This window comes from Pristiophorus japonicus, chromosome 3, assembly GCF_044704955.1.
Source record: "Pristiophorus japonicus isolate sPriJap1 chromosome 3, sPriJap1.hap1, whole genome shotgun sequence".
NCBI lineage: Eukaryota > Metazoa > Chordata > Chondrichthyes > Pristiophoridae > Pristiophorus > Pristiophorus japonicus.
Window position 1 is genome coordinate 216,161,689 of NC_091979.1, and position 27,230 is coordinate 216,188,918.

Sequence of the window (27,230 nt, forward strand, 5' to 3'; positions counted from 1 at the left end):
GGCGCTGCGTCCGGTCAGGTCTCGCGTTATTTGGGCACTCCTCCCGATCTCCACCCTTGCTTCCCTCAGCAACCTAGGTTGCATCCCATCCAGACTTTTCTACGTTGACTACTGCCAATCTTTTAAGGACCTCCTTTTTATCTATTTATATCCGATCCAATTACTGCATCCTTATGTTTTGTAAAGACAGATGCGAAATATTTAATTAGTACCTCAACCATGCTCTCTGCCTCCACACGAAGATCTTTTTTTTGGTCCCTAATTGGCCCCACCCTTTGACTACCCTTATACTGTTTATATGTTTATAAAAGACTTTCGTGTTCCCTAACTCTTTCAGCAAAGATAGGCAATCAGGAGCTTCTGCTATTTTTGTCTCAATGTTACACTGGGTGGTGCTTTTACCCACTGACCCATCAGGGAAATTTCAGATTATTTTCGCATTGGGCTGTCCTCACAGCACATTCACAAATGTCCTCTCACTGTACTCTACTCGTCCTCATTTAAGCCAGTTCCAGTGTGGGTTGGTAGGTGAGCTAACCAACACCACCAAAAACTGGTTACTGTTTGTGCATAAGTTGGCTGCCATGGTTGTTTGCATAACAATGACTGTACTTCAAATGTAACTCAACGGCTACAAAGTGCTTTGGGACCTATTGAGGGCATTAGGCATTCTATAAATGCAAATTGTTCGTTGCTCTTTTTTCTACACCAAGTCAATGGGGTTTTATAGTCAGCACTGAAAGCAGCAGTTCAGCACTTGTCTTTTTTTGGAATCCTTTAGTACCGGTTCTATTGTGATCTTTTTTCGAAGCTTGTGGTGCTTTTCAATGTTCCATGACTTCCTGAGATGTGACGTTTTCTCTAAACACAGCAAAGGGGCTTGACACAAGTCTTGTTCACTAGAAGGCTATCCTGATGATCAGGATGTCCACACTTCTTCCAGGTGCAGAGAGTACTTGGGTTCAGGTTCTGCCCAAACGCACTCCTCCAGCTCCAGCTGAGACAGGAGATCAATACTTTCAGAACAATTGTGACGGCGGTGGGGCGAATGACTGGGGCAGAGGAGCAGAGAGAGATCGGGGCCCACAAGCAACGTGATCGGGGCCCAGGAGAGGCGAGGGCCCAGGGGCAGCACAAGCCGGCCCACACTGCGATATGTATGCGCACTAGGTCCGTGCAGAGGAGCTGGTCTCCATTCGTCTTGGTTAATCCTTGCCACTGGGCCAAGACCTAGCTCTGTCAATCCCGTGTGGTGGCTGGTGTGCAACGGCCACCACACATTAGAAAAAAATCCATGCACGGGCTTCTTCCACCCTTCAATATGTAGTTCGCGACCTGAAATATCAGGTTCTCATCGAAACTGTCATGTATCTTACATGGCCACTGTTGGTACTATATCAAGATCTGTCACCAGAGGGCACAGCAGTGGGAGACTCGTAGGTTACTTGTACTGGTGTGCCTGGCCTAGTATAAAAGGCAGGCGACTGGGTGTGATCCTCACTATGGAGTTAACTAATAAAGCACTAAGATCACTACAGTTCAAGTACAACACACTGCCTCGTGGAGTCATTATTAGAGCATCTAAGGACACAACAACTGGCGACGAGAATACGGACTTTCACGCGAAAATGGCTACCCTTCGTACGTTGCAGCAGTTCACCGATAGTGATGATTGGGACGCCTTTGTGGAGAGGCTAGAATACTTTTTTTTACAGCAAACGACCTGACAGAAGACGACCCGACTGCGCTGGCTGATAAACACCACGCTATTCTACTGACCAGTTGTGGGCCCAACGTCTATGGCCTCGTCAGGGACTTGCTGGCACCAGCGAAGACAACGACCAAGTCATACAAGGAGCTCGTAACCCTGATCCAGGAACAATTCAAGCCCAAGGAGAGCATCCTCACAGCCAGACATCAGTTCTATACCCACCGACGGCCTGAAGGCCAGGAAGTGTGAAATACGCCGCAGACCTCAGGAGGCTGGCGGCACCGTGCGAGTTCGGCAACCACCTCACCGAAGCGCTGCGGGACATTTTTGTCATTGGAATTGGCCTTCTTCACAAGCTACTGTCGGCGGATACCACAGTCACACAGCAGAAGGCCATCCCCCTGAGCCATGACCTCGACCTGCGGCTCTAGGCAGATGTCTCACCCTCAGGACTCAAACACGGCAGGTACTGTGCACAGAATGGCGCCGTTCAGGAGCTGGAGTGTAGAGCGCACATCCTCTCGGGGGAGAGAGAACAGGCCCCCGAGTCCCTTAACTCAGAGTATGCCGAGGGAGGCTAATTGAGTATCTCCATGCTGGCATTGTGAAGGGAATCACAGGGCTCACCAGTGCCATTTTAAAGACTATGTATGCTAAGCCTGCGGCACAAAGAGCCACCTCCAGCAAATGTGTAAGGGAAGTAGGACTCTGTGTCGATGAGGAGTCTGCAAATGGCATGAATCCAATGTGGATTATGAATTGTTAGACAGAGAGGCAGCTCGGCCCCACGATGAGCTATATAGCATTTTTACCTGCACCACCGAGTGTTCCCCGTTGAGGATGGAAGTCGAGATAAATGGCGTTGCAGTCTTCATAGAAGTGGACACGGAGGCGAGCCAGCCAGTGATGCATCATGGAGCCTTTGAGAGGCTATGGGACAATCCGGTTGAACGACCCGAGTTGGCCCCAGTTCAGGCAAAACTGCGCATCTACACCAATGAAATCATCCCAGTCGTTGATGGTGTGAATGTAAAGGTAATAAATGATGGAGCGGTGCACAAGTTACCTCTGTGGATTGTTGCAGGTGATGGACGAACGCTGCTCGGCAGAAGGTGGATGGAGAAGATCCAGTGGAAGTCGGAAGATTTCACCCCTCCAGCGATCGAAGCCCTCTGTGCTCAGAGGCAAAGCAAGCCCTCACCTGAGGGTGGACCCGGCACCGATGAGCTGACCAGCATGGCACCCGCGACACAGACCGCTCAGCACGACTGCGTGGAGATGATCCAGCTGAGACTACCCATATGCACCTTCCAGGCTCCAGTGGCAGAACTCAGGAGGAAGAAAAACGGATCCAGCAGCGACTTCCCAACTGTGGAGGCAGAACTTGGGGAGAAGAGGATCAGCGCGATCGACATCGTGGACGAAAAAAACATGGTGCCCGAACCACGAGGCGATGCGCTGAAGACAAAGATGGCCACGACCAGACCACGAGGTGCAGCACTGATGGAGCAACACGTGGCATCTAACGGAGAAGCGAATTGGGGTAAAGCGAGCAAGGCTCTTTAAAGGAGGCCTGCAATTCACTACAATTAAAGGGACAGTTCCACACAATTAAGCAATGTAATAAGTATTGTAAGTTAGAGAGTAAAGGTGCAACGGATCATGTAAAATGTGTAACTGACCATGTAAAATGCGAAAGTGATGATCGGAATTGTATATATGCAACCAGCGAGGAAAAGTCGCACGATCATGTTCGGACCCCAAGAGTGTCCATCATAAGCAAAGAAAAGCTGTGCGATGCAGGATTCCCACTGCATGCAGCTAATGCAGTGGGCAGACACCCATTGGGTGCACACAGGTCCAGCAGGCTACACAATGCTGTAGCCTGTGTCCCGGGGACCAGAGTCAGGCACCACGAAGTGTGGCCACAAGCAGCCAACACACACTTGAGCTGCAAGGCAAACGACCTCAGCAGAGCAAAGGCACCGGTAGTGATACCATGCCCTGGGTCGGCTCCATCTCTCAAGCAACCGATGGCACCAATTGCCATGAGTCTGAAGGAGCAGACTGCCCCAACGCCATACCCCTAGATATAGGGTCACCCGCCAATGTTTCCCCAGAGGAAACAAGCACCAGCCAGGATCACGAACCAAGCGACGCTCAGGCCAGCGAGTCAGCAGCTCCCTGTGCACTGCTAGACGACAGCTCCTCAGGGAGCAGCTGGGACCCAGGGCGTAAAGAAAGGACGGGGGGGTGGTGGTGGTCACAGACATCTGTGAACCTGCCTGCTGCTAGGGACCATGGCAACAGCCCCGGCTTCCCACTGCCAGCACCGGGCACTGAACCGCCACCAGACGGCAGGGACACCACCCAGCCGCTCGGGAACTAGCCGTCCTTACGCACCGGTCAACGCATCGACAATGCATCCAACGCTCTTGTCGCACCACGCAACCACAAAAAAAAAAAGAGAAACGCAAAACCCACTTACCTGAACTTGTAGGTACATGAATGCCAGGAGCCTCTGACACACCACCGTGGGAAGGGGGGAGAATGGAGTGGTCAGGAACACACACAGGCACAAACAGCAACCACCAGCACACCACTGCACCAACTACCCACCCAAGGTTGAGCCGGCCCGCCAGAGGTCCACCAGATAGAATCCATATAGAGCTAAGCCCAGAGCATCGTTAATGCAGAGGCGATTTGCACTGAGGGTTCAGGGGGGAGTGATGTCATGTATCCTACATGGCCACTCTTAGTACTATCACACGGTATGCCACCAGAGGGCACAGCAGTGGGAGACTCATAGGTTACCTGTACAGGTGTGCCTGGCCTAGTATAAAAGGCAGGCCACCAGGTGTTATCTTCACTCTGGAGTTAACTAATAAAGGACTAAGATCATTACAGTTCAAGTACAACACACTGCCTCGTGGAGTCATTATTAGAGCATCTAAGGACACAACAGAAACACATGTGAACGCGTCCCTTTTTGGTGTAGAAGCAAGTCATCCTCACTACGAGGGACCGCCTAAGAAGACGACTTTCAAAAACATCCCAGGTGCACTGTACAGGCTGAGCCTCACCTGTCCGGTCAGTGTGACAGTAATGTGCTCCTTCAGGGCTCATATAATCTTCATCGTTAGTCACGAGCCTGCTTAACCTCTATAGTCTGCATCTAAATGTTGATTACCTACTGTGGATCTTTCTCATTCTCCATAAATACAAAACAACTGTGTGCCCCACCTCTCGATTCTCTAGCCTGGTGCTATGTGAACCAGTTTTAGTTTGTGTATTACATTGTTTTCATTGGTTTACTCCAAGTCTCAGTGCTGATCCTCTGAACAAAGCACTTAAGGGTGCAGTTCATAAGAAGGCACAATGTTCCCAGGTGACCTTTTTCCTGAAGATGACAGTAATATTTGATTTGTATGTAGATGTTGAACTTCTTTCAAAGAATATGCGATGACCGTACCAGCGTATGTAGGATGACTGTACAGCAACTAATCTAACGTGTTTTTAACAACAATTTTATATCAAATTGAGAACTAAACTTTTAAGAACTACAAGTATGACAAATTCACTCACTTGCTTGTGCACACTTAAATATGCAGTTTTTTTAACCAATCATTAAATGACCAGACTAGCTGAAGTACAAGAAAGACTTGCATTTCTAAAGCACCTTTCATGACCTCAGGACATCCCAAAGTGCTTTACAGCCAATTAAGTACTTTTGCAGTATAGCCACTGTTGTAATGCTGGAAACGTGGTAGCCATTTTGATGTTGGTTGGGGATAAATATTGGCCAGGACACCGGGGAGAACTGCCCTGCTCTTCAAAATAGTGCTATGGGATATTTTACCTGAGATGGGAGACGGGTCATTGGTTTGACATCTCATCCTACATTACAACAATGACTACACTTTAAAAGTACTTTATTAACTGTAAAGCGCTTTGGGACGTTGTGAAAGGCGCTACATAAATGCAAGTCTTTCTTTCATCCGAAAGTCAGCACCTCCAACAGTACAGCACTCCCCAGTACTGCACTGGAGTGTCAGCCTAGAAACATAGAAAATAGGTGCAGGAGTAGGTCATTCGGCCCTTCGAGCCTGCACCAGCATTCAATAAGATCGTGGCTGATCATTCCCTCAGTACCCCTTTCCTGCTTTCTCTCCATACCCCTTGATCCCTTTAGCCGTAAGGGCCATATCTAACTCCCTCTTGAATATATCCAATGAACTGGCATCAACAACTCTTTGCGGCAGGGAATTCCACAGGTTAACAACTCTGAGTGAAGAAGTTTCCCCTCATCTCAGTCCTAAATGGCTTACCCCTTATCCTAAGACTGTGTCCCCTGGTTCTGGACTTCCCCAACATCGGAAACAATCTACTCACATCTAACCTGTCCCATCCCATTAGAATCTTGTATGTTTCTATGAGATCCCCTCTCATCCTTCTAAACTCCAATATATAAAGGCCCTCAATAGCAAGAACGTCCTTCCTCAGATTAGGAGACCAAAACTGTACACAATATTCAAGGTGTGGCCTCACCAAGGCCCTGTACAACTGCAGTAAGACCTCTCCGTTCCTATACTCAAATCCTCTCGCTATGAAGGCCAACATACCATTTGCTTTCTTTGCCGCCTGCTGTACCTGCATGCCAACTTTCAATGACTGATGTACTCTGACACCCAGGTCTCGTTGCACCTCCCCTTTTCCTAATCTGTCACCATTCAGATAATCTGCCTTCCTATTTTTGCCACCAAAGTGGATAACCTCACATTTATCTATATTATACTGCATCTGCCATGCATTTGCCCACTCACCTAACCTGTCCAAGTCACCCTGCAGGTTCTTAGCATCCTCCTCACAGCTCACACTGCCATCCAGCTTAGTGTCATCTGCAAACTTGGAGATATTACATTCAATTCCTTCATCTAAATCATTAATGTATATTGTAAATTGCTAGGGTCCCAGCACTGAGCCCTGCGGCACTCCACTAGTCACTGCCTACCGTTCCGAAAAGGACCCGGTTATTCCTTATTCTTTGCTTCCTGTCTGCCAACCAGTTCTCTATCCACGTCAATACATTACCCCCAATACCATGAGCTTTAATTATGCACACTAATCTCTTGTGTGGGACCTTGTCAAAAGCCGTTTGAAAGTCCAAATACACCACATCTACTGGTTCTCCCTTGTCCACTCTACTAGTTACATCCTCAAAAAATACCAGAAGATTTGTCAAGCATGATTTCCCTTTCATAAATGCTGACTTGGACCGATCCTGTCACTGCTTTTCAAATGTGCTGCTGTTACATCTCTAATAACTGATTCCAACATTTTTCCCACGACTGATGTCAGGCTAACTGGTCTATAATTCCCTGTTTTCTCTCCCTCCTTTTTTAAAAAGTGGGGTTACATTAGCTTCCCTCCAATCCATAGGAACTGATCCAGAACATATAGAATGTTGGAAAATGACCACCAATGCATCCACTATTTCTAGGGCCACTTCCTTAAGTACTCTGGGATGCAGCCTATCAGGCCCTGGGGATTTATCGGCCTTCAATCCCATCAATTTCCCCAATACAATTTCATGACTAATAAGGATTTCCTTCAATTCCTCCTTCTCGCTAGACCCTCGGTCCCCTAGTATTTCCAGAAGGTTATTGGTGTCTTCCTTAGTGAAGACAGAACCAAAGTATTTGTTTAATTGGTCTGCAATTTCTTTGTTCCCCATTATAAATTCACCTGATTCTGACTGCAAGGGACCTACGTTTGTCTTCACTAATCTTTTTTTCTTCACATATCTATAGAAGCTTTTGCAGTCAGTTTTTATGTTCCTTGCAAGCTTACTCTCATACTCTATTTTCCCTCTCCTAATTAAACCCTTTGCCCTCCTCTGCTGAATTCTAAATTTCTCCCAGTCCTCAGGTTTGCTGCTTTTTCTGGCCAATTTATATGCCTCTTCCTTGGATTTAACACTATCCTTAATTTCCCTTGTTAGCCACAGTTGAGCCACCTTCCCCGTTTTATTTTTACACCAGTCAAGGATTTACAATTGTTGAAGTTCATCCATGTGATCTTTAAATGTCTGCCATTGCCTATCCACTGTCAACCCTTTATGTATCATTCGCCAGTCTATCCTAGCCAATTCACGTCTCATACCATTGAAGTTACCTTTCTTTAAGTTCAGGACCCTAGTCTCTGAATTAACTGTGTCACTCTCCATCTTAATAAAGAATTCCACCATATTATGGTCACTCTTCCCAAGGGGCCTCGCACAACAAGATTGCTAATTAATCCTCTCTCATTACACAACACCCAGCCTAGGATGGCCAGTTATGTATTTGGTTCCTCGACATATTGGTCTAGAAAACCATCCCTTATACACTCCAGGAAATCCTCCTCCACAGTATTGCTACCAGTTTGGTTAGCCCAATCGATATGTAGATTAAAGTCACCCATGATAACTGCTGTACCCTTATTGCACGCATCCCTAATTTCCTGTTTGATGGCATCCCGAACCTCACTACTACTGTTTGGTGGTCTATACACAACTCCCACTAGCGTTTTCTGCCCTTTGGTGTTCCGCAGCTCTACCCATACAGATTCCACATCATCCAAGCCAATTTCATTCCTTACTATTGCCTTAATCTCCTCTTTAACCAGGAACGCTACCCCACCTCCTTTTCCTTTCTGTCTATCCTTTCTGAATATTGAATACCCCTGGATGTTGAGTTCCCAGCCTTGGTCACCCTGGAGCCATGTCTCCGTAATCCCAATTACATCATATCCGTTAACAGCTATCTGCGCAGTTAATTCATCCACCTTATTAGAGCACAAGTACTGCAATCTGCTGGTAGCTGCAATGAAAATATGAGATTTGGTGTCTTATCATTTTGATCATAACATGTATTTAAAGTTCAGTATTTAGAGCAGAGAGGATTAAGGGGCGATTTAACAGAGGTATTGAAAATCATAAGGGGCGTTGATGGAGTAGGTTGGGTGAAACTTTCCACCTGGCACGTTGGTTGGACACAGATTTAAGGTAATTGGCGAAAGAACCAGAGGCGAGATGAGAATTTTTTTTCTCCCAGTTGTGATCTGAAATGCATTGCCTGAAAAGATGGTGGACGCAGATTCAATACTAAGTTTCAATAGGGAATTGGATAAATACTTGAAGGGGAACATTTGGCTGGGGAAAGGGTAGCGGAGTGGGACTAATTGGATAGCTCTTTCAATGAGCCGGAACAAGCACGATGCGCTGAATGGCGGACACCTGTGCTGCATCATTCAATGATTTGTTAATCAAATCTGTTTTCCCTTGTATCAACAGCTGGCGAATTGTGGCCATCAAACCAATGAAGGAACTACACGTACAAAGGAAAGTGGTAGGTTTAAAGTGTACAGCAAATGTTGCAATAACAGTGTGGAATCAGCTTTTAATGGCAACCCCTCATATTAATCATGCAAATAAGGGTGCTCAAGTTAATGTAATTGGGAGCCTGATTTAAATTTAACAGTTGCCGCACAAGTTTCCCAGGGCTCAGGAAACCCGGCAGCGAAAGAAAGATAGGAGCTCAGTCAATTTGGTCGGCCACCGGGCGGGAAACAGAAGGAAAAATAAGGTACTGCTGTTAAATTCGGCAGGACATCTGCTTCCCCAGCCTCGTCATATTCTTCGGCCATTTTCACTCTACCCTGCATCGTCCCCGTCTCCCTGTAACTATCGGGGCCTCTGTGTATTTCCAGAATTTTCTGTTTTTATTTCACATTTCTTGCATTCACTTTTTTTCTCTTGAAGTGCAATGCAATCTTTGTACAGCATTTTAACAGGATTTATTTGATTAGGGCCAAGATACTAGTTTCTGTTGGTCACTGTCTACCTTGCTCACAGCTAGAAGACACTTCAGATGAAGCATTTGCTTTACGGCATAAAAAACATGAAGGAAAGGAGCAGGCAAGGTGGTTCCTGTGGGAGCAAAGCAGATGTCAACGAAGGGGCAACAGGCAAGTATACTCATCCAACATGACATTACGTCTCTCTCGCTCGCGCGCGCTCTCTCTCTCTCTCTCTCTCTCTCTCTCTCTCTCTCTCTCTCTCTCATATAATGGCACAAATAGCCTAGGAGTGTGTTGAGAATTGTATTTTAACAATTTAAATTACTTTCAATATTTCTCTATATTCATTCTGTATTGGGACATTAAAAGGAATATGAAGTAGCCCAATCTGGTATATATTCGTTGACTATAATCTGCTTACTATTTTTAACCTGCCGTCTATATATTTTTCTAAGTTTGTACCATATATGGTCATGTGTCAAATTATCTTTTTGTAAAAGTTTCTCTCCTAAAGCCGTTGACTCCTTGCCAGTGTGTGGAGACATGGGCGCTGGCAGCCTTTGGTACCTAGCCCTACGCTCTCCTCATCTGACATCTACACTCAGTCATTTTCCAGAGTGGCTGTTGGACAATGAGCAGGACCCCTGGGTGATTCTTCCCTTTCCAGCCTAGTTGTAGCAGCCACGTGATCAGCTAACTGAATATAGAGCGAGAATCGAATTTGAGAATTTCCTAGTCTTCCCACTACTACACATGGCGATACCTTATCCATAGTGTCATTGGGAGCACTTTATAATTCATTCTTAAAGGGCAGAAAGATAGACCCTTTAAAATTGTGGATAAGCTGTAACATTCCTTGGCACTGTTATGGTCACAGTTTTATTGAGAGCAACTTGACACGTGTTGCTATTGCTGACAACTATTGGAGGCCTTTCTGGACTCTAATGCTATCTTATCTATTTGTTAAGACTTGCATTATTTTCTCTTAGATGTTGCCATGTCACAATATCTTTTGCAAGTCAGGTCAACGGGCCTCTGTCAGTGCCTCTCTGCAAGTAGACAGTGGAGCAGCTGGGGTGGCGCTTTCTCGCTGTGGAAGTTTTTGTTTTCAGCTCTGATCTCCACACAATGGCAGAGCTGAAGAATGAGAACTTGCCGGAGTCAGGCCTACAATAGCAGATCCATCATACAACTGAATTTAGTTTTTAATTCCATCTTGGTCAGTTTTGTGTGGAACGAGATTGTAGATTATTGAATAGGATTATTCTGTGATCTTGTATTTTTTGAGTGTCTGACAATCACTGGCTGTAAAGACACATTACTTTTGCTGAATTCATTGTTGGAAACAGTTAACAGAACCCAGCTGGTGCTCACCCTCCTGGGCCTGTGAATCAGTGCCCAGTTAGCCTGTGTTAGTGTGGGACACTCCCAGAAACAACCTCATTTGAAACACATGCCCTCCATAGAGGGAAACCACTCCAGTAAATTGAAGAAATCTCCAGAGACTTGTTCTTGCCTTTCAAATCTGGGGGTATAGTTTGTACTGAATGTGCCTTGCCAGGCTTTCCTTCTGATTGTAAAATCAATGATAAATGTGTTTTGCAGCCATTTGGCTTATCAGTGTGGCATTTCCCTTTAGGTCATCATCCTTCAGTAAGAATAATAATGAGCATTTGAATCCTCACCTTCCACCTCATCCAGATGGTGAAAACCAACTCAGCCTTTATAGCTCAGTGTGCTGTGTTTCTGAGATGACATGGAGTGGAGAGACTCAGGAGTTACTCCTGGAGGGAGTGCCCGATGCAAAGGTAGGTAAAGTACAATTAAATATTCAGTTGCTTATCATAGATTGAAGAAAATGTTTTTCTCTTATCTGTAATCTTTGTGTTATGTATCATTTGAACTGCGTAGCTACTTCCATTGTTTCTATTAGGCATTTGTCTTTGTAGTAAATCTGGTTATGCACATGTTTTACTGTCCTTGAGTGTGTATTACTTCTCCAGTAACGTGGCCTTTGGTGACAATTGACAGCCTCATTCTCTCCCTGTCACCCTATGTGCTGCAGCTGTTTCCCTTCATAATCCCATCTAAGGTGACTTCATACATCTGTTCAGCTTCCTGAAAAGGCTTGGAGCTTTAAGTAAATTGCGTAGATTTTATTTTAATGCACATTTTTAGATTTATCACAGTATTTTAATTGCTGTCTTTTTTAAATAACTGTATTCCCATTTACAGAAAACTTGCTCTATCCCTCAAACAATCGCCTGTGGAGTTCACCTCGTGAGCTGGTTTGAGGCAAATATCTAAGACTGCACACTACAAGCATTGCCATAGGAGATTCACTATTATTTAAAAGAAATTCTGCATTTTGTATGTCTGTCACAATTCAAATCGTTGATCATACAGGCAAAGACTGAGTTATACTTTCATCTGATTGCCTTAAAAGCCATATTCATTAAACTGCAACAGATTACCACTGAGTATATACATAGAATTACATGGAATATACAGCACAGAAACAGGCCCATGCCGGTGTTTATACTTCACTCGAGCCTCCCATCCTACTTCATCTAATTATCAGCATAACCTTCTATTTCTTTCTTCCTCATGCTCTTATCTAGCTTCCCCTTAAATGTATCTGTTATTCACCTCAACCCCATATAGTAGTAAGTTCCATATTCTAAACGCTCTCTGGCTAAAGAGGTTATAGCATGTTATGGCTTGGCCTTCTACTGTTAAGAAAAAGTCTAAAGATGTGCTAGAATTTATATAATTAAACCATCCCAATTAAAGTCTGTAATGTTTGACTATTTTTCAGACTCTAGGATGCTCAATATAATTTTTTTTATACAATTGTATATTTCCACCCCACTCCCTTAATTACAGTATTTTTGTTTCCGTCTGGTGAAGGTGCTCCCATAATATTGTTGGGGAGTTCTACGATTTTGAACCATTGACGAAGGAACGGTGATGTATTTCCAAGTCAGGGATGGTAACTTGCAGAGAACTTGGAGCTGATGGTTTTCCCAGGGACCTGCTGCCCTTGTCCTTCTAGGTGGCAGAGGTCACGAGTTTGGGAGGTGCTGCTGAAGAAGCCTTGGCGAGTTGTTGCAGTGCATCTTGTAGATGGTACACACTGCAGCCATGGTGCGCCGGTGGTTGGGGGAGTGAATATTTAAAGTGATGGATGGGGTGCCAATCAAATGGACTGCTTTGTCCTGGATAATGTCGAACTTCTTGAGTGTTGTTGGAGCTGCACTCATCGAGGCAAGTGGAGAGTATTCTATCACACTACTGACTTGTGCCTTGTAGATGGTGGAAAGGCTTTGGGGAGTCAGGAGGTGAGACACTCACTGCAGAATACCCAGCCTCTGACCTGCTCTTATAGCCACAGTATTTATGTGGTTGATCCAGTTAAGTTCCTGGTCAATGGTGACCCCCAGGATGTTGATGGTGGGGAATTCAGTGATGGTAATGCCGTTGAATGTCAAGGGAAGGTGGTTAGACTCTCGCTTGGAGAGAATGTGGTGCGAATGTTACTTGCCACTTATCAACCCAAGCCTGAATGTCATCCAGGTCTTGCTGCATGCAGGCCTGGACTGCTTCATTATCTGAGGAGTTGCGAATGGCACTGAACACAGTGCAGTCATCAGTGAACATCCCCACTTCTGTCCTTTATGATGGCGGGAAGGTCATTGATGAAGCAGCTGAAGATGGTTGGGCCTAAGACGCTGCCCTCAGGAACTCCTGCAGCGATGTCCTGGGACTGTGATGATTAACCTCCAACCACTATAACTCTCTTCCTTTGTGCTAGGTATGATTCCAGCCAGTGGAGAGCTTTCCCGCTGATTCCCATTGACTTCAGTTTTACTAGGGCTCCTTGATGCCATACTCAGTCAAATGCTGCCTTGATGTCAAGGTAAGTCACTCTCACCTCGCCTGTGGAATTTAGCTCTCTTGTCCATATTTGGACCAAGACTATAATGAGGTCTGGAGCTGAGTGTCCTGGCAGAACCCAAATTGAGTAGCGATGTGCAGGTTATTGGTAAGTGTCGCTTGATAACAATGTCGATATCACCTTCCATCACGTTGCTGATGATTGAGAGTAGACTGATGGGGTGGTAATTGGCTGGATTTGATTTGTCCTGCTTTTTGTGAACAAGACATACTTGGGCAATTTTCTAATTTGTCAGATAGATGCCAGTGTTGTAGCTGTACTGGAACAGCTTGGCTAGAGGTGTGGCTTGTTCTGGAGCACAAGTCGTCAGCACAACAGTTGGGATATTGTCGTGGCCCATAGCCTTTGCTGTATCCAGTGTACTCAGCCGTTTCTTGATATCAAGTGGAGTGAATAGAATTGACTGAAGACTGGCTTCTGTAATGGTGGGGACCTCATGAGGAGGCTGATATGGATCCATCCACTTGGCACTTCTGGCTAAAGATGGTTGCAAACGCATCAGCTTTGTCTTTTGCACTCATGCTGGGCTCTGCCATCATTGAGGTTGCGAATATTCATGGAGCTTCCTCCTCCCGTTAGTTGTTTAATGGTCCAACACCAGTCACGATTGGATGTGGCAGGACTGCAGAGCTTTGATCTGATCCATTGATTGTAGGATCGCTTAGCTCTGTCTATAGAGTGCTGTTTCTGTTATTTAGTATGCATGTAGTTCTGTATTGCAGCTTGTCCAGGTTGGCACCTCATTTTTAGGTACGCCTGGTGCTGTTCCTGACATGCTCTTCCACTCCTGATTGAACCAGGGTTGGTCCCCTGGCTTGAAGGTAATGGTAGAGTGAGGGATATACCAGGCCATGAGGTTACAGATTGTGATGGAATTCATTCTGCTGTTGTTGATGGCCTCACAGATGCACAGTTTTGAGCTGCTAAATCTATTCTGAATCTATCTCATTTAGCATGGTGGTAGTGTCACACTACACGGTGTCCTCAGGTGAAGAAGGGACTTCATCTCCATAATGACTGTGTGGTGGTCACTGCTACCAGTGCTGTCATGCACAGATGCATCTGGCACAGGTAGATTGGTGAGGACGAGGTCAAGTAGATTTTTCCCTCGTGTTGGTTGTCTCACCACCTGCCGCAGGCCCAGTCTGGCAGTTATGTCCTTCAGGACTCGGCCAGCTCAGTCAGTAGTGGTGCTAGCGAGCCATTCTTGGTGATGGACATTGAAGTCCCCCACCCAGAGTATATTCTGTGGCCTTGCTACTCTCTGCTTCTTCCAAGTGCTTCTTTCAGCATGGAGGAGTACTGATTTATTAGCTGAGGGCAGGCGGTAGGTGCTAATCAGCAGGAGGTTTCCTTGCCCATGCTTGACCTGAAGCCATGAGACTTCATGGGGTCCGGATTCAATGTTGAGGACTCCCAGGGCCACTCCCTCCCGACTGTATACCACTGTGCCGCCACCTCGGCTGAAAGGTATGATTCTGTGAGTATGAGTATGTCAGACTGTTTGACTAGTCTGTGGGATAGTTCTCCCAATTTTGGCACAAGTCCCCAGAGATTAGTGAGGAGGACTTTGCAGGGTCAACTGGGCTGGGTGTGCCGTGGTCATGTCCGTAGATGGTGCTGAGGTCGATGCCAGGTGGTCCTTCCAGTTTTTTTTCTTCTTAATAGTTTTCAAAGCATTTTTTTTTTACAACTGAGTGGCTTGCTAGGCCATTTCAGAGGGCAGTTGAGAGTCAATCACATTGCTGTGGATCTGGAGTCACATATAGGCCAGACCAGGTAAGGATGGCAGATTTCCTTCCCTAAAGGACATTAGTGAACTAAACAGGTATATATGAAACATTTTGAAATTTTGTGCCCAGAATGGTGTTAATATTCTTATTGAGTCAGGTGTGTTCACAGCCCAGTGGAGCAGTCTGCCTAATGGCAGAATTTCTGTTTAAAAATTCATTACATTTGTGTTTAACTAAAGGGAGCGAATGACAGATGTCAGGTTGCGAATACAAATCAGAACCAGGCTGAATATAGAAAGATCGGGGGGGAAGTAAAAAAGGAAATAAGAGGCGCAAAGAGAGAGTATGAAAATAGATTGGCAGCTAACATAAAAGGGAATCCAAAAATCTTCCATAGGCATATACATAGTAAACTGATTAGTAAGAGAAGAGATGGTAACGATTAGGGACCAATATGGAGACCTATGCATGGAGACAGAGGACATGACTGAGGTACTAAATGAGTACTTTGCATCTGTTTTTACCAAGGAAGAAGATGCTGCCAAATTCATAGTGAAAGAGGAGGTAGTGGAGATACTGGATGGAATAACAATTGATAAGGAGGAGGTACTTGAGCGGGCAGGGAAGTTCTTATGTACTAGAAACGTTGGCTGTACTTAAAGTAGATATGTCACCAGGACCAGGTGGTATGCATCCTAGGATGCTGAGAAAAGAAAGGTGGAAATTGTGGAGGTACTGGCCAATCTTCCAATCCTCCTTGGATACAGGGCTGGTGCCAGAGGACTAGAGAATTACAAATGTTATCCCCTTGTTCAAAAATGGGTATAAGGATAAACCCAGCAACTACAGGCCTGTCAGTTTAACCTCGGTAGTGGGGAAGCTTATAGAAACAGTAATCAGGGACAAAATTAACAGTCACTTGTATAGTGATGGATTAATTGCCAGCACGGATTTGTTAAAGGTGAATCATGTTTAACTAACTTGATTGAGTTTTTTGATGGGGTAACAGAGAGGGCAGTGCGGTTGATGTGGTGTACATGGACTTCCAAAATGCGTTTGATAAAGTGATAAACTTTGCTTGCCAGCAAAGTTGAAGCCCATGGAATAAAAGGGACAGCATGGATACGAATTGGCTAAGTGACAAGAAACAGAGAGTAGTGGTGAACAGTTGTTTTTTGGATTGGAGGAAGGCATACAGTGGTGTTCCCCAGAGATCAGTACTAGTTCTTGAGATATATTATAAACTTAGACTTGGGTGTACAGGGCACAATTTCAAAATTTGCAGACGACACAAAACTTGGAAGTACAAGTTGTACCTCTCTAGTCCGGCACCCTTGGGACCTGCTTTGGGTGCTGGACCAGAGAATTTCCGGACCACGGGAGGTCACGACGACCCTACACTTACTGGGTCCTGATGGCAGCGCTCGGGCCCCTGAATGCCACCGCCACACTCCGACTGCAAAACTCCGGCCTCACTCCCTCTCCGCGCTGGTTTGCTGATCTTTTCCAGACAAGGTGGAGTCCCGACCCTGAAGCTGGATTTGCACATGCGCTGCGCAGGATGCGTCTGAACTAAAGAATCCCATACTGGAGAGGTACAACCTGTATAGTGAACAGCGGAGGCTAGTGATAGATTTCAAGATGACAGACAGGCTGGTGGAATGGGCGGACACGTGGCAGATGAAATTTAACGCAGAAAAGTGCGAAGTGATACATTTTGGTAGGAAGAACGAGGAGAGTCAATATAAACTAAAGGGTACAATTCTAAAGTGGGTGCATGATCAGAGATAGCTGGGGGTATATGTGCACAAATCGGTGAAGGTGGCAGGGCAGGTTGAGAAAGCAGTTAAAAAAGCATACGGGATCGTGGGCTTCATAAATAGAGGCATAGAGTACAAAAGCAAGGAAATTATGATGAACCTTTATAAAACACTGGTTCGGCCTCAACTTGAGTATTGTGTTCAATTCTGGGCACCGTAGTTTAGGAAGGATGTGAAGGCCTTGGAGAGGGTGCAAAAGATTTACAAGAATGGTTCCAGGGATGAGAGACTTCAGTTACATGGATAGACTGGAGAAGCTGGGGTTGATCTCCTTAGAGCAGAGAAGGTTGAGAAGAGATTTGATATAGGTGCTCAAAATCATGAGGGGTCTAGACAGGGTAGATAGAGAAAAAATGTTCCCATTAGCAGAAGGGTCGAGAACCAGAGGACACAAATTTAAAGTGACTGGCAGAAGAACCAAAGGTGACTTGAGGAAAAACATTTTTATGTAGAGAGTGGTTAGGATATGGAATTTACTGCGTGAAAGGGTGGTGGAGGCAGAATCAATCGTGGCTATCAAAAGGGATTTGGATAAGTACCAGAAAGAAAAAAAATTGCAGGGCTATGGGGAAAGGGCAGGGGAGTGGGACTGTGGGACTAGCTGTGAGGTGCTCTTACAGAGAGCCGGCATGGGCTCGACAGGCCGAATGGCCTCCTTCTGTGCTGTAACCATTCGATGATTCTATGATTCTCCATGTGATGCATTGCAGATCACAGTTTGGATGTCTGAGGTGATGTTTTGTCTGAGAGAAAGGGGTAATGAAAATTCAAGGGTGCATCTTTGAGCTTTTTCAATATCTTGGTCGGTCAGTGGAGAAGCAAGATAAGGAAGAATATCTTCCACTTCTTTGCTCCATAAAAATAAATGGAACCCACATCCCGGACTAATTTTTTAAAAAAGATACAAGATAAGCTAGGATTGAGCTGTGAGCGGAGATAAATTTTGCTTATTCTCCTGAGGAAGCTGTTAATGAGTGTTAATTTGTAAAGGTATGTAAAAAGCAAATAAATCACCAGAATTTCATTATCTTTATCAGATTTTCTCAGTCCAGAAATATCCATTTCCAATCACTTTCTAGATCTCATAAAAGCTGTATTACTGAATATAATTTATCAGGAGTTAGCCTTCTCAAAGTTCCTTTTCCTTTAAGACATTGCATAGTATATGACATTGTGTGTGTAGCCTGGATACAGTATCGAGCTCGGTTAGTGCTAGGGAGATTGTGATTAGTAGCCATTTTGAATAGTTTTGATATAAAGTAGCAAATTGAAAACATAATCTGAAAAAATATAAACTTGAACCGTAAAGAATAGGCAGTGCAGATGACTGGTGTGTATGGAAAGAGATGGCAGGGGTTGGTTATGCAGTAGATGAATCTTTAATACAGTTCACTTTCATCTGTGCACATTAATACAGTGAGGGAGCAGGTAAAGGGTAAAGACAGTGAACGTTGATCGCTCAGTGCTTTTCCATGAAGTAATTAATTGTTTATGCTGGCAGACCCTGCCAGTGCTCAGGTGTCACGTTTTGCTGACAATAATGTAACTATTGAGTCAAAGAGGAGACAGCCAAGTCCAGAATTGAGAAGTAAAAGTGCTAGTGGCAGCTGATGGGACATATATAAAAAAGCAATGTAACTATTTGTACTGCACTTTTTTTGACACATACGTGTCAAGCCCCGCCCATTCCCCCCATGTGGTGCCGAGAAGCAGGACCTGAGGCCCCGACTCTCTTCGCCCACTTAGGCCTCGGCTCTCTTCCCCTCTTCCCCCGGCCGGCCTGTGGCCGTGAGTGGCAGCGAGCAGAGAAGCGGTCGGGGGGGAAGAGTGAGAGAGAGAGACTTGGGGAAGAGAGTGTGAGAGAGATAGAGAGACTGGGGTGGGCGGGGGGGGGGGGGGGGGAGGGAAGAGAGAGACTGAGGAGGGTTGACCGGGGGGGGGGGGGGGGGGGAGAGAGAGACTGAGAAGGGAAGAGAAACTGGGGGGGGAGCGGGAGGAAGAGAAGAGTGAGAGACGGGGGGGGGGGGGGGAAGAGAATGGGACAGAGATGGGGGAAGAGAAAGACTGGGAGGAAGAGTGAGAGAGATGGGCGGGGGGGAAGAGTGAGAGAGAGAGACTGGGGGGAAAGAGTGAGAGAACTGGGAGAGAGGGAGGCTGGGGGAGTGGTGGGGGATCAGAGGGGAGAGAGGGAACTTAGGGAAGATGGATCACGTTCTTCCAACCCCCTACAAGGGACATCGTTGGAGTGGATGATATCCAGAAATCACGACACTGTCACTATTCACTTCATACCCAATAAACCTGTTAACAATCATACACAATGCCTGCCCCATCTATGCACTTGCGCTGGGGTAAGGCACTTTGGCTGGGGGAGGCATGCACTTCGGAGTAAGGCATTTAGAACATAAGAACATAAGAAATAGGAGCAGGTGAAGGCCATATGGCCCCCCAAGCCTGCTGCGCCATTTAATACGATCATGGCTGATCCAATCACGGACTCAGGTCCACTTCCCTACCCGCTCTCCATAACCCCTTATTCCCTTATTATTTAAGAAACTGTATTTCTGTCTTAAATTTATTCAGCTCTCTGAGGTAGCGAATTCCACAGATTTACAACCCTCAGAAGAAATTTCTCATCTCAGTTTTAAATGGGCGGCCCCTTATTCTAAGATTATGCCCTCTAGTTCTAGTCTCCCCAATTAGTGGAAACATCCTCTCTGCATCCACCTTGTCAAGCCCCCTCATAATCTTGTACATTTTGATAAGATCACCTCTCATTCTTCTGAATTCCAATGAGTCGAGGCCCAACCTCCTCAACCTTTCCTCCATAAGTCAACCCCATCTCTGGAATCAACCTTGTGAACCTTCTCTGAACTGCCTCCAAAGCAAGTATATCCTTTTGTAAATATGGAAACCAAAACTGCACACAGTATTCCAGGTGCGGTCTCACCAATGCCCTGTACAACTGTAGCAAGACTTCCCTGCTTTTATACTCCATCCCCTTTGCAATAAAGGCCAAGATTCCATTTGCCTTCCTGATCACTTGCTGTACCTGCACACTATCCTTTTGTGTTTCATGCACAAGTACCCCCAGGTCCCGCTGTACTGCAGCACTTTGCAATCTTTCTCCATTTAAATAATAACTTGCTCTTTGATTTTTTTCTGCCAAAATGCATGACCTCACACTTTCCAACATTTCAGCTGGGAGAGGCATGCACTTTGACTGGCCCTTGCTGTCTTCTGGGGAGCTCTGTCCTCTGTCAAGAAGTCAAGGTGGATCGAGTTACAATTTGCAAAGTCCGTGAGACGGGATGGGTGATTCCAGTAACACATTCCTGTGAAACTTCATGGTGTGGCTTATCCTCCAAGGGGACCAATCATAGACAAAGGATGGAGCATGGTGGCCACTTTGGCAGTACAAATAAGCACCTCCATAAATAGGTACTGCTGAAACGAGCACTTGCTGTATGACACTGCATAAGATGAAAGTTACCAACCATAGGTTGGATTTTACACTCAATTAAAGTTCTTCAACATGGAGAATAATTTATTAAATGTTAAAACACTTTGGGGATAACAATTGGACAATTTAACCTGCAGTAAAGCAAGAAACATTCTTCCTGTCTCTCTCACGCTCTTGAGCAAGTTACTTTTGAAATTCAAAATATGCCCAGTCGATTAAGGCTTCAGGTGTATTTATTGTGAAAGATGGACATGTGAGGTCATACTCTGTGAACAGTCACTGGAAGTTTACCAGTGAGGCGGGTTTAAAATGTACAGAAATCAAATAGTTTTGCTGCAGATCTTCAGGATTTCATGTGTGCTGCTCCTTGTGAACATAATATTGGAGAATAATGTGTAATGGAAAATATGTAAATCATAAACATAGCTTTATCTGTAATGAGAATTGTCCTTTATTGCAGGTCGTTCTACCATGGAATTGTCGTACTTTCCCTCTAAGTGATGAAGAAAAAAAACGCTTAACTCATCCAGAGGTGGTTGCAGCTGATAAAGGTGGCCCAGGGCCACTCACAAGGTCATACTCAGCACTCAGTGTGAACAGCCCAGCTCATAACCAGTCACTCAGTGGCACTGCAACTTCAGAGAGAGTGCCATCTACTGGACAGATAAATGCTGAAGAAACAGAATCTAAGCTCTCAATCCAGGGACAGAACAGTGCAAAGAAGTAGTGCCAATAAACCTGGGGTTTATTTAGCAAACAGAGTGTTATTGGATGATCATAAGGTGATATTTCAGTAATTTTGTTGTTACATTTTGTTTGCAGCATTGCAATCAAGCCTTTGCATCATTATTTTCTTTTGCTAATTTTCTCCACTCCCCTTCTGAAAGGTACAAACTCCAACAGGGAGGCAGCTTCATGGATGGGAGTGACTTGCCAGTACTTCATCCAAGGGGTTAGATGCATCATCTAGGCTATTTACTCGTGGAGAGCATCTCCGCTCTGCTGGTTCCTGCCTTCAACTAACATCCACACATGGGTATTTTTCAGCAGGAGCTAATTGTAATCCTCCACTGCTGCCCCAGCATAGATTTCCAGTCAATCAACGCAAGTAATCCATGTCGGAACAGCCACAAAAACCTAGATTCCACTCCACTACTAAATTATTCCAACTCTATCTCTTGACTCCCATGCTGGATGTAAATTTGGGCGATCCTCTCTAGCCTGTCCTCGGTTTGCAGTGTGTTGAAAGAGTGGAATGCAATGTGGTGGTTGGGATGTGCAGTTTCTGTTAACTTTATGCAGTGCTGCAATTTTTCTCAGCGATATTGTTTATTTTCAGGATATAACAAAGATATGCCTGCAAAGATGCCTCAGATTCCACAGACTGGAAAACAGTTGCTAGCAATTTTTAAACCTTCTCAAAATATGAGGCCTTAATGCTGGAAAGTACACCCCTCCCCTCTCCACCCCTCCCCTCTCCACCCCTCCCCTCTCCCCCCCCTCCCTCTCCCCCCCCTCCCTCTCCCCCTCTCCCTCCCCTCCCCCTCTCCCTCCCCTCCCCTCTCCCCTCTCTCCCCCCCTCTCCCCTTCCCTTTGTAAAGCTGCAAACACCTATCACTTCGTCGGAGACAAGAAAAAACATGTTTTAATTTATCTTTGGACAACTTAACCTGCAGTAAAGTAAAACATTCCAAGGACACTAGCAACCTTCTGGCACCTCATCCACATAGCCATTCTTCACACATGAGCCTGGACGGTGACACCAAGCTATTCTACTGTAAAATTAATTGCAGCCAAGCTCGATTCTGTCATCGCCAGCTCTCGCGCACACACACACACACACACACACACGTGCATGTGCTTTCCAGTAGAGGGGAAACTGTGGCTGATGATTCACATCAGATTTCCATTTGGGAATAACCTGAAATTAACTTCAGTCAAATAGTAAAGATCAAAGAGGAAAATAATCCTATTGGCTCAATTTTCCCCAAAGCTTTTTTTTGGCGGCCTAAGTACACCAAAAAAAAGTTCTAAGTTTCCCCACTGGATTTCTTCATTTTGGCGTGGCCTAACCTGTCCTTTAGTTTTGGGGGTGGAGCCTTGATCTGTGCCAAAAAGATCAGGCTGCCATGGTAACTAGGGACACAAGGCAAGCTGAGGCTGCAAAATGAAACACACGGCTAACTCGCAACACATTGCATCAATTTAAAAACACATTAAAATATATTGCAACAACTCACCTGCCGTTCCATCCCCCGCCCGACATCCTGAAAAATGGCAGCCTGGTCTCTCTCTCTCTCTCTCTCTCGGGACATCTGCTGCACTTACATGCGCCGATTTCCATACCTGCACCAATTTCTTCAACTCTCCGGAAGGTTTTTCTGCAGAGGCCACATACACTGGCCTAAGCAGAACTGGAGTAACTCTCAGCTGGCCAAACTTGCCTAAATGGCCAGAATTGGCACAGGTGGCAAATTACACCCCCTTTGGCTGGAAAAAAAAATGTATCTAAAAAAAATTGTAACAGAGTTACACTGGTGCAAATGGATTGGGGAAACTTTTTTTTAAAAACTTAAGCCAAAAAAAGCAGCCGGCTCAAAAAAAGCAGCGCAAATCACGGGAAAATTGAGCCCATAGTTTCTGAATTATATCTGTTTATATCCGGTTTTCAGTTTTGATCATATTTACTTTCTTAAATACAACTAATCCCTTGCATTTCCTATTGTCTTGCAGCCAGGCATTAAATTGGAGCCATTATCTTCAAGAAACCAACCTATGGGATTGAATGACACCTGCAATCCTATAAGCATTTGGGCTGACTTTAATCACAATCATTAAAATGCAACTCGGCAAAAGTTCTGAACCTGATGTCACACAAAGAGCTGCAATGTTGGATATTGGATGTTTGCATTAAGGGAAATGAGTGTGGATTATATTAACAAAGAGCCAACCTGAAGTGGTCTCAATGAGAACAGGAGTATTCAAACATATAAGCATTTCTTATTCTATTGGATACTTTGCATTCTAAGATTATTTGACCAGCAGCTGGCTCTGTGATCCTAACAATTAGATCGAGAAAATGTATGTAATTGCATTTGTGTTGAGGAATTGTTCCAAAACTGCTTGTTTTGTTTTCTTTTCACACCCTGTTGCCTTCTGTTTACTTTTTAAAAAGTAAAGTTATTTTAGTTATAAAAAAATCTTTGTGTCATTGTTCTCTCTTGTGCACAAAGGATATACCCTGGGCAGTCGTGCTGAAAATCTGAAGGAGAAACAGGAAATGTTGTAAATACTCAGCAGGTCGAGCAGCACCCAAGAAAAGCAGGCTAATGTCTGAGGTTAGACTGGGTCACCAACTGAAATCTTAATCAGAGCTGCTGTGTATTTCCTGCATTTTTCATGTTTACTTTGCATGTTGACTTAACAGTCATAAGTGGCTTAGTTAGCCCCGTAACAGTTACTAAAGTTTTAACTTTTAACAAGCTGCATTTTGTGTAGCAAGGAAACTAAATTCAAACTATTTTCTGGTGCCCGTTTGTCATTGTAATAACCTAACTTTTGAACTAATGTTAGTGCTATACACCAAAGCAATTCATAGCCAACATTAAATTGGCCAGAAAAAGCAGCAAACCCGAGGACTGGGAGAATTTTGTAATACAGCAGAGGACGACAAAGGGTTTAATTAGGAGGGGGAAAATAGAGTAAGAGAGGATGCTTGTTGGGAACATAAAAACTGACTGCAAAAGCTTCTATAGATATGTGAAGAGAAAAAGATGTGAAAACAAACGTAGGTCCCTTGCAGTCAGATCCAGGTGAATTTATAATGGGGAACAAAGAAATGGCGGACCAGTTAAACAAATACTTTGGTTCTGTTTTCATGAAGACACAAATAACCTTCCGGAAATACTAGGGGACCGAGGGTCTAGTGAGAAGGAGGAACTGAAGGATGTCCTTATAAAGCGGGAAATTGTCGGGATTGAAGGCAGATAAATCCCCGGGGCCTGATAATCTGCATCCCAGAGTACTTAAGGAAGTGGCCATAAAAATAGTGGATGCATTGGTGATCATTTATCGACTGTAGATCAGTTCCTATGCACTGGAGGGTAGCTAATGTAACACCACTGTTCAAAAAAAGGGGGGGGGGGAGAGGGGGGAGGGGGGAGGAAGAGAGAAAACGGGTAATTATTGACCGGTTAGCCTGACATCAGTAGTGGGGAAAATGTTGGAATCAGTTATTAAAGATGAAATAGCAGCGCAATTGGAAAGCAGTGACAGGATCGGTCCAAGTCAGCATGGATTTATGAAAGGGAAATCATGCTTGACAAATCTTCTGGAATTTTTTTTGAGGATTTAACTAGTAGAGTGGGCAAGGGAGAACCAGTGGATGTGGTGTATTTGGACTTTCAAAAAGCTTTTGACAAGGTCCCACACAAGAGATTGGTGTGCAAAATCAAAGCACATGGTATTGGGGGTAATGTACTGACGTGGATAGAGAACTGGTTGGCAGACAGTCGGGATAAACGGGTCCTTTTCAGAATGGCAGGCAGTGGCTAGTGGAGTGCCGCAGGGCTCGGTGCTGGGACCCCAGTTCTTTACAATATACATTAATGATTTAGATGAAGGAATTGAATGTAATATCTCCAAGTTTGCAGATGACACTAAGCTGGGTGGCGGTGTGAGCTGTGAGGACAACGCTAAAAGGCTGCAGGGTGACTTGGACAGGTTATGTGAGTGGGCAAATGCATGGCAGATGCAATATAATGTGGATAAATATGAGGTTATCCACTTTGGGGGCTAAAACACGAAGGCAGAATATTATCTGAATGGCAGCAGATTAGGAAAGGGGAAGGTGCAACGAGACCTGGGTGTCATGGTACATCAGTCATTGAAAGTTGGCATGCAGGTACTGCAGGCGGTGAAGGTGGCAAATGGTATGTTGGCCTTCATAGCTAGGGGATTTGCGTATAGGAGCAAGGCAGTCTTACTGGGCCTTGGTGAGGCCTCACCTGGAATATTGTGTACAGTTTTGGTCTCCTAATCTGAGGAAGGACATTCTTGCTATTGAGGGAGTGCAGCGAAGGTTCACCAGACTGATTCCCGGGATGGCGAGACTGACATATGAGGAGAGACTGGATCAACTGGGCCTTTATACATTGGAGTTTAGAAGGATGAGAGGGGATCTCATAGATACTTATAAGATTCTGACAGGACTGGACAGGTTAGATGCGGGAAGTCCAGAACCAGGGGACACAGTCTTAGGATAAGGGGTAGGCCATTTAGGACTGATGAGAAACTTCTTCACTGAGTTGTTAACCTGTGGAATTCCCTACCGCAGAGAGTTGTTGATGCCAGTTCATTGGATATATTCAAGAGGGAGTTAGATATGGCCCTTACGGCTAAAGAGACCAAGGAGTATAGAGAGAAAGCAGGAAAGGGATATGGAGGGAATGATCAGCCATGATCTTATTGAATGGTGGTGCAGGCTCGAAGGGCCGAATGGCCTACTCCTGCACCTATTTTCTATGTTTCTATGACCCCTTATTCTAGATTCCCCAGCCAGAGGAAACATTTTCTCAGCATTAACCCTGTCAAACTTCTTAAGAATTTTGTTTCAATTAGATCACACTTCATAGGACAATCCCCTCATCCCAGGAACTAGCCTAGTGAGCTTTTGTTGCAAGTATGTATTTCCTTGGGTAAGGAGACTAGAACTGTACACAGAACTCCAGGTGGCCTCGCCAATGGCCAGTATAATTGTAAGACTTCTTTACTCTTGAACAGTAGTCAGAGAATTATAAAAAATTACAACGCAGGAGGCCATTCTGCCCATCGTGACTGTGCCAGTCATAAGAGTTACCCAGCCTTATCCCACCTTCCAGCACTAGGTCTGTAGAGCTCTGTAGGTTACGGCTCTAAGTGTATATCCAAGTACCTTTTAAATATGAGGATTTCTGCCTCTACCACCCTTTCAGGCAGTGAGTTCCAGACTTCCACCACCCTCTGGATGAAGAAATATTTCCTCATCTCCCCTCTAATCCTTCTACCAACTACTTTAAATCTATGCCCCCTGCTTATTGACCCCTCTGCTAAGGGAAATAGGTCCTTCTTATCCATTCTACCTCGGCCTCAATTTTATATGCCTCAATTAAATCTCCCCTCAGCCTCTTCTGTTTCTAGTCCTCTAGATATAAATTGCCAGCATTCCATTGGCCTTTTTGATCATTTCCTGTACCTGTTCATGACATTTTAATGACACATGCACCTGGACCCCCAAGTCTGCACTACTGCTAGCTTTTCACCATTTAGAAAGTACCCTGTTCTATCCTTTTTTAGGTCCAAAGTGGATGACCTCACACTTGCCTACATTGAAATCCATTTGCCACAGTTTTGCCTATTCACTTAATCTATTAATCTTTATAATGTTCTGCTTCCATCTACACTGCTGTGATTAATTATTTTCTCTAGTTGGGCTTCACATGGTTCTGGTCCTTGGTGGTTAGCTATGTGTTATATTTCCTCCATTCCCCATCCTATGTGCAGTGCACAATGTTGGAGTTTGATAATTGTGCATGGGAGGAATGAACACATACAGACCATTAGTGAGCAGCTGTTCTTCTCCATTCCAGAGAAGTTTTAAATGTGCTTTTCCCCCACATTGCAAACACATCCTATTCAGCCAGATCCTCCTAGGATCAGGTCCCGTTCT

General features: G+C 45.0%; 1 protein-coding gene across 9 annotated transcripts in view; it reads left to right on the top strand.

Annotated features, from left to right (window-relative positions):
• The window catches only part of kansl1l (KAT8 regulatory NSL complex subunit 1-like), a 321,460-nt gene extending 297,787 nt beyond the window's left edge, over window positions 1-23,673 (top strand). For 8 of the 9 annotated variants that reach the window (XM_070876265.1, XM_070876263.1, XM_070876266.1 and 5 more), the window contains 5 exons: window positions 9,045-9,099; window positions 9,606-9,718; window positions 11,190-11,358; window positions 20,985-21,306; window positions 23,258-23,673. In XM_070876265.1, coding sequence (XP_070732366.1) covers window positions 9,045-9,099; window positions 9,606-9,718; window positions 11,190-11,358; window positions 20,985-21,251 — 604 coding nt within the window. In that variant the 3' untranslated portion in view covers window positions 21,252-21,306; window positions 23,258-23,673. Of the gene's footprint in view, window positions 1-9,044; window positions 9,100-9,605; window positions 9,719-11,189; window positions 11,359-20,984; window positions 21,307-23,257 lie in introns of those variants that run through there. The other variant, XM_070876268.1, reaches the window with a different exon arrangement.
• Window positions 23,674-27,230: the final 3,557 nt, after the last annotated feature.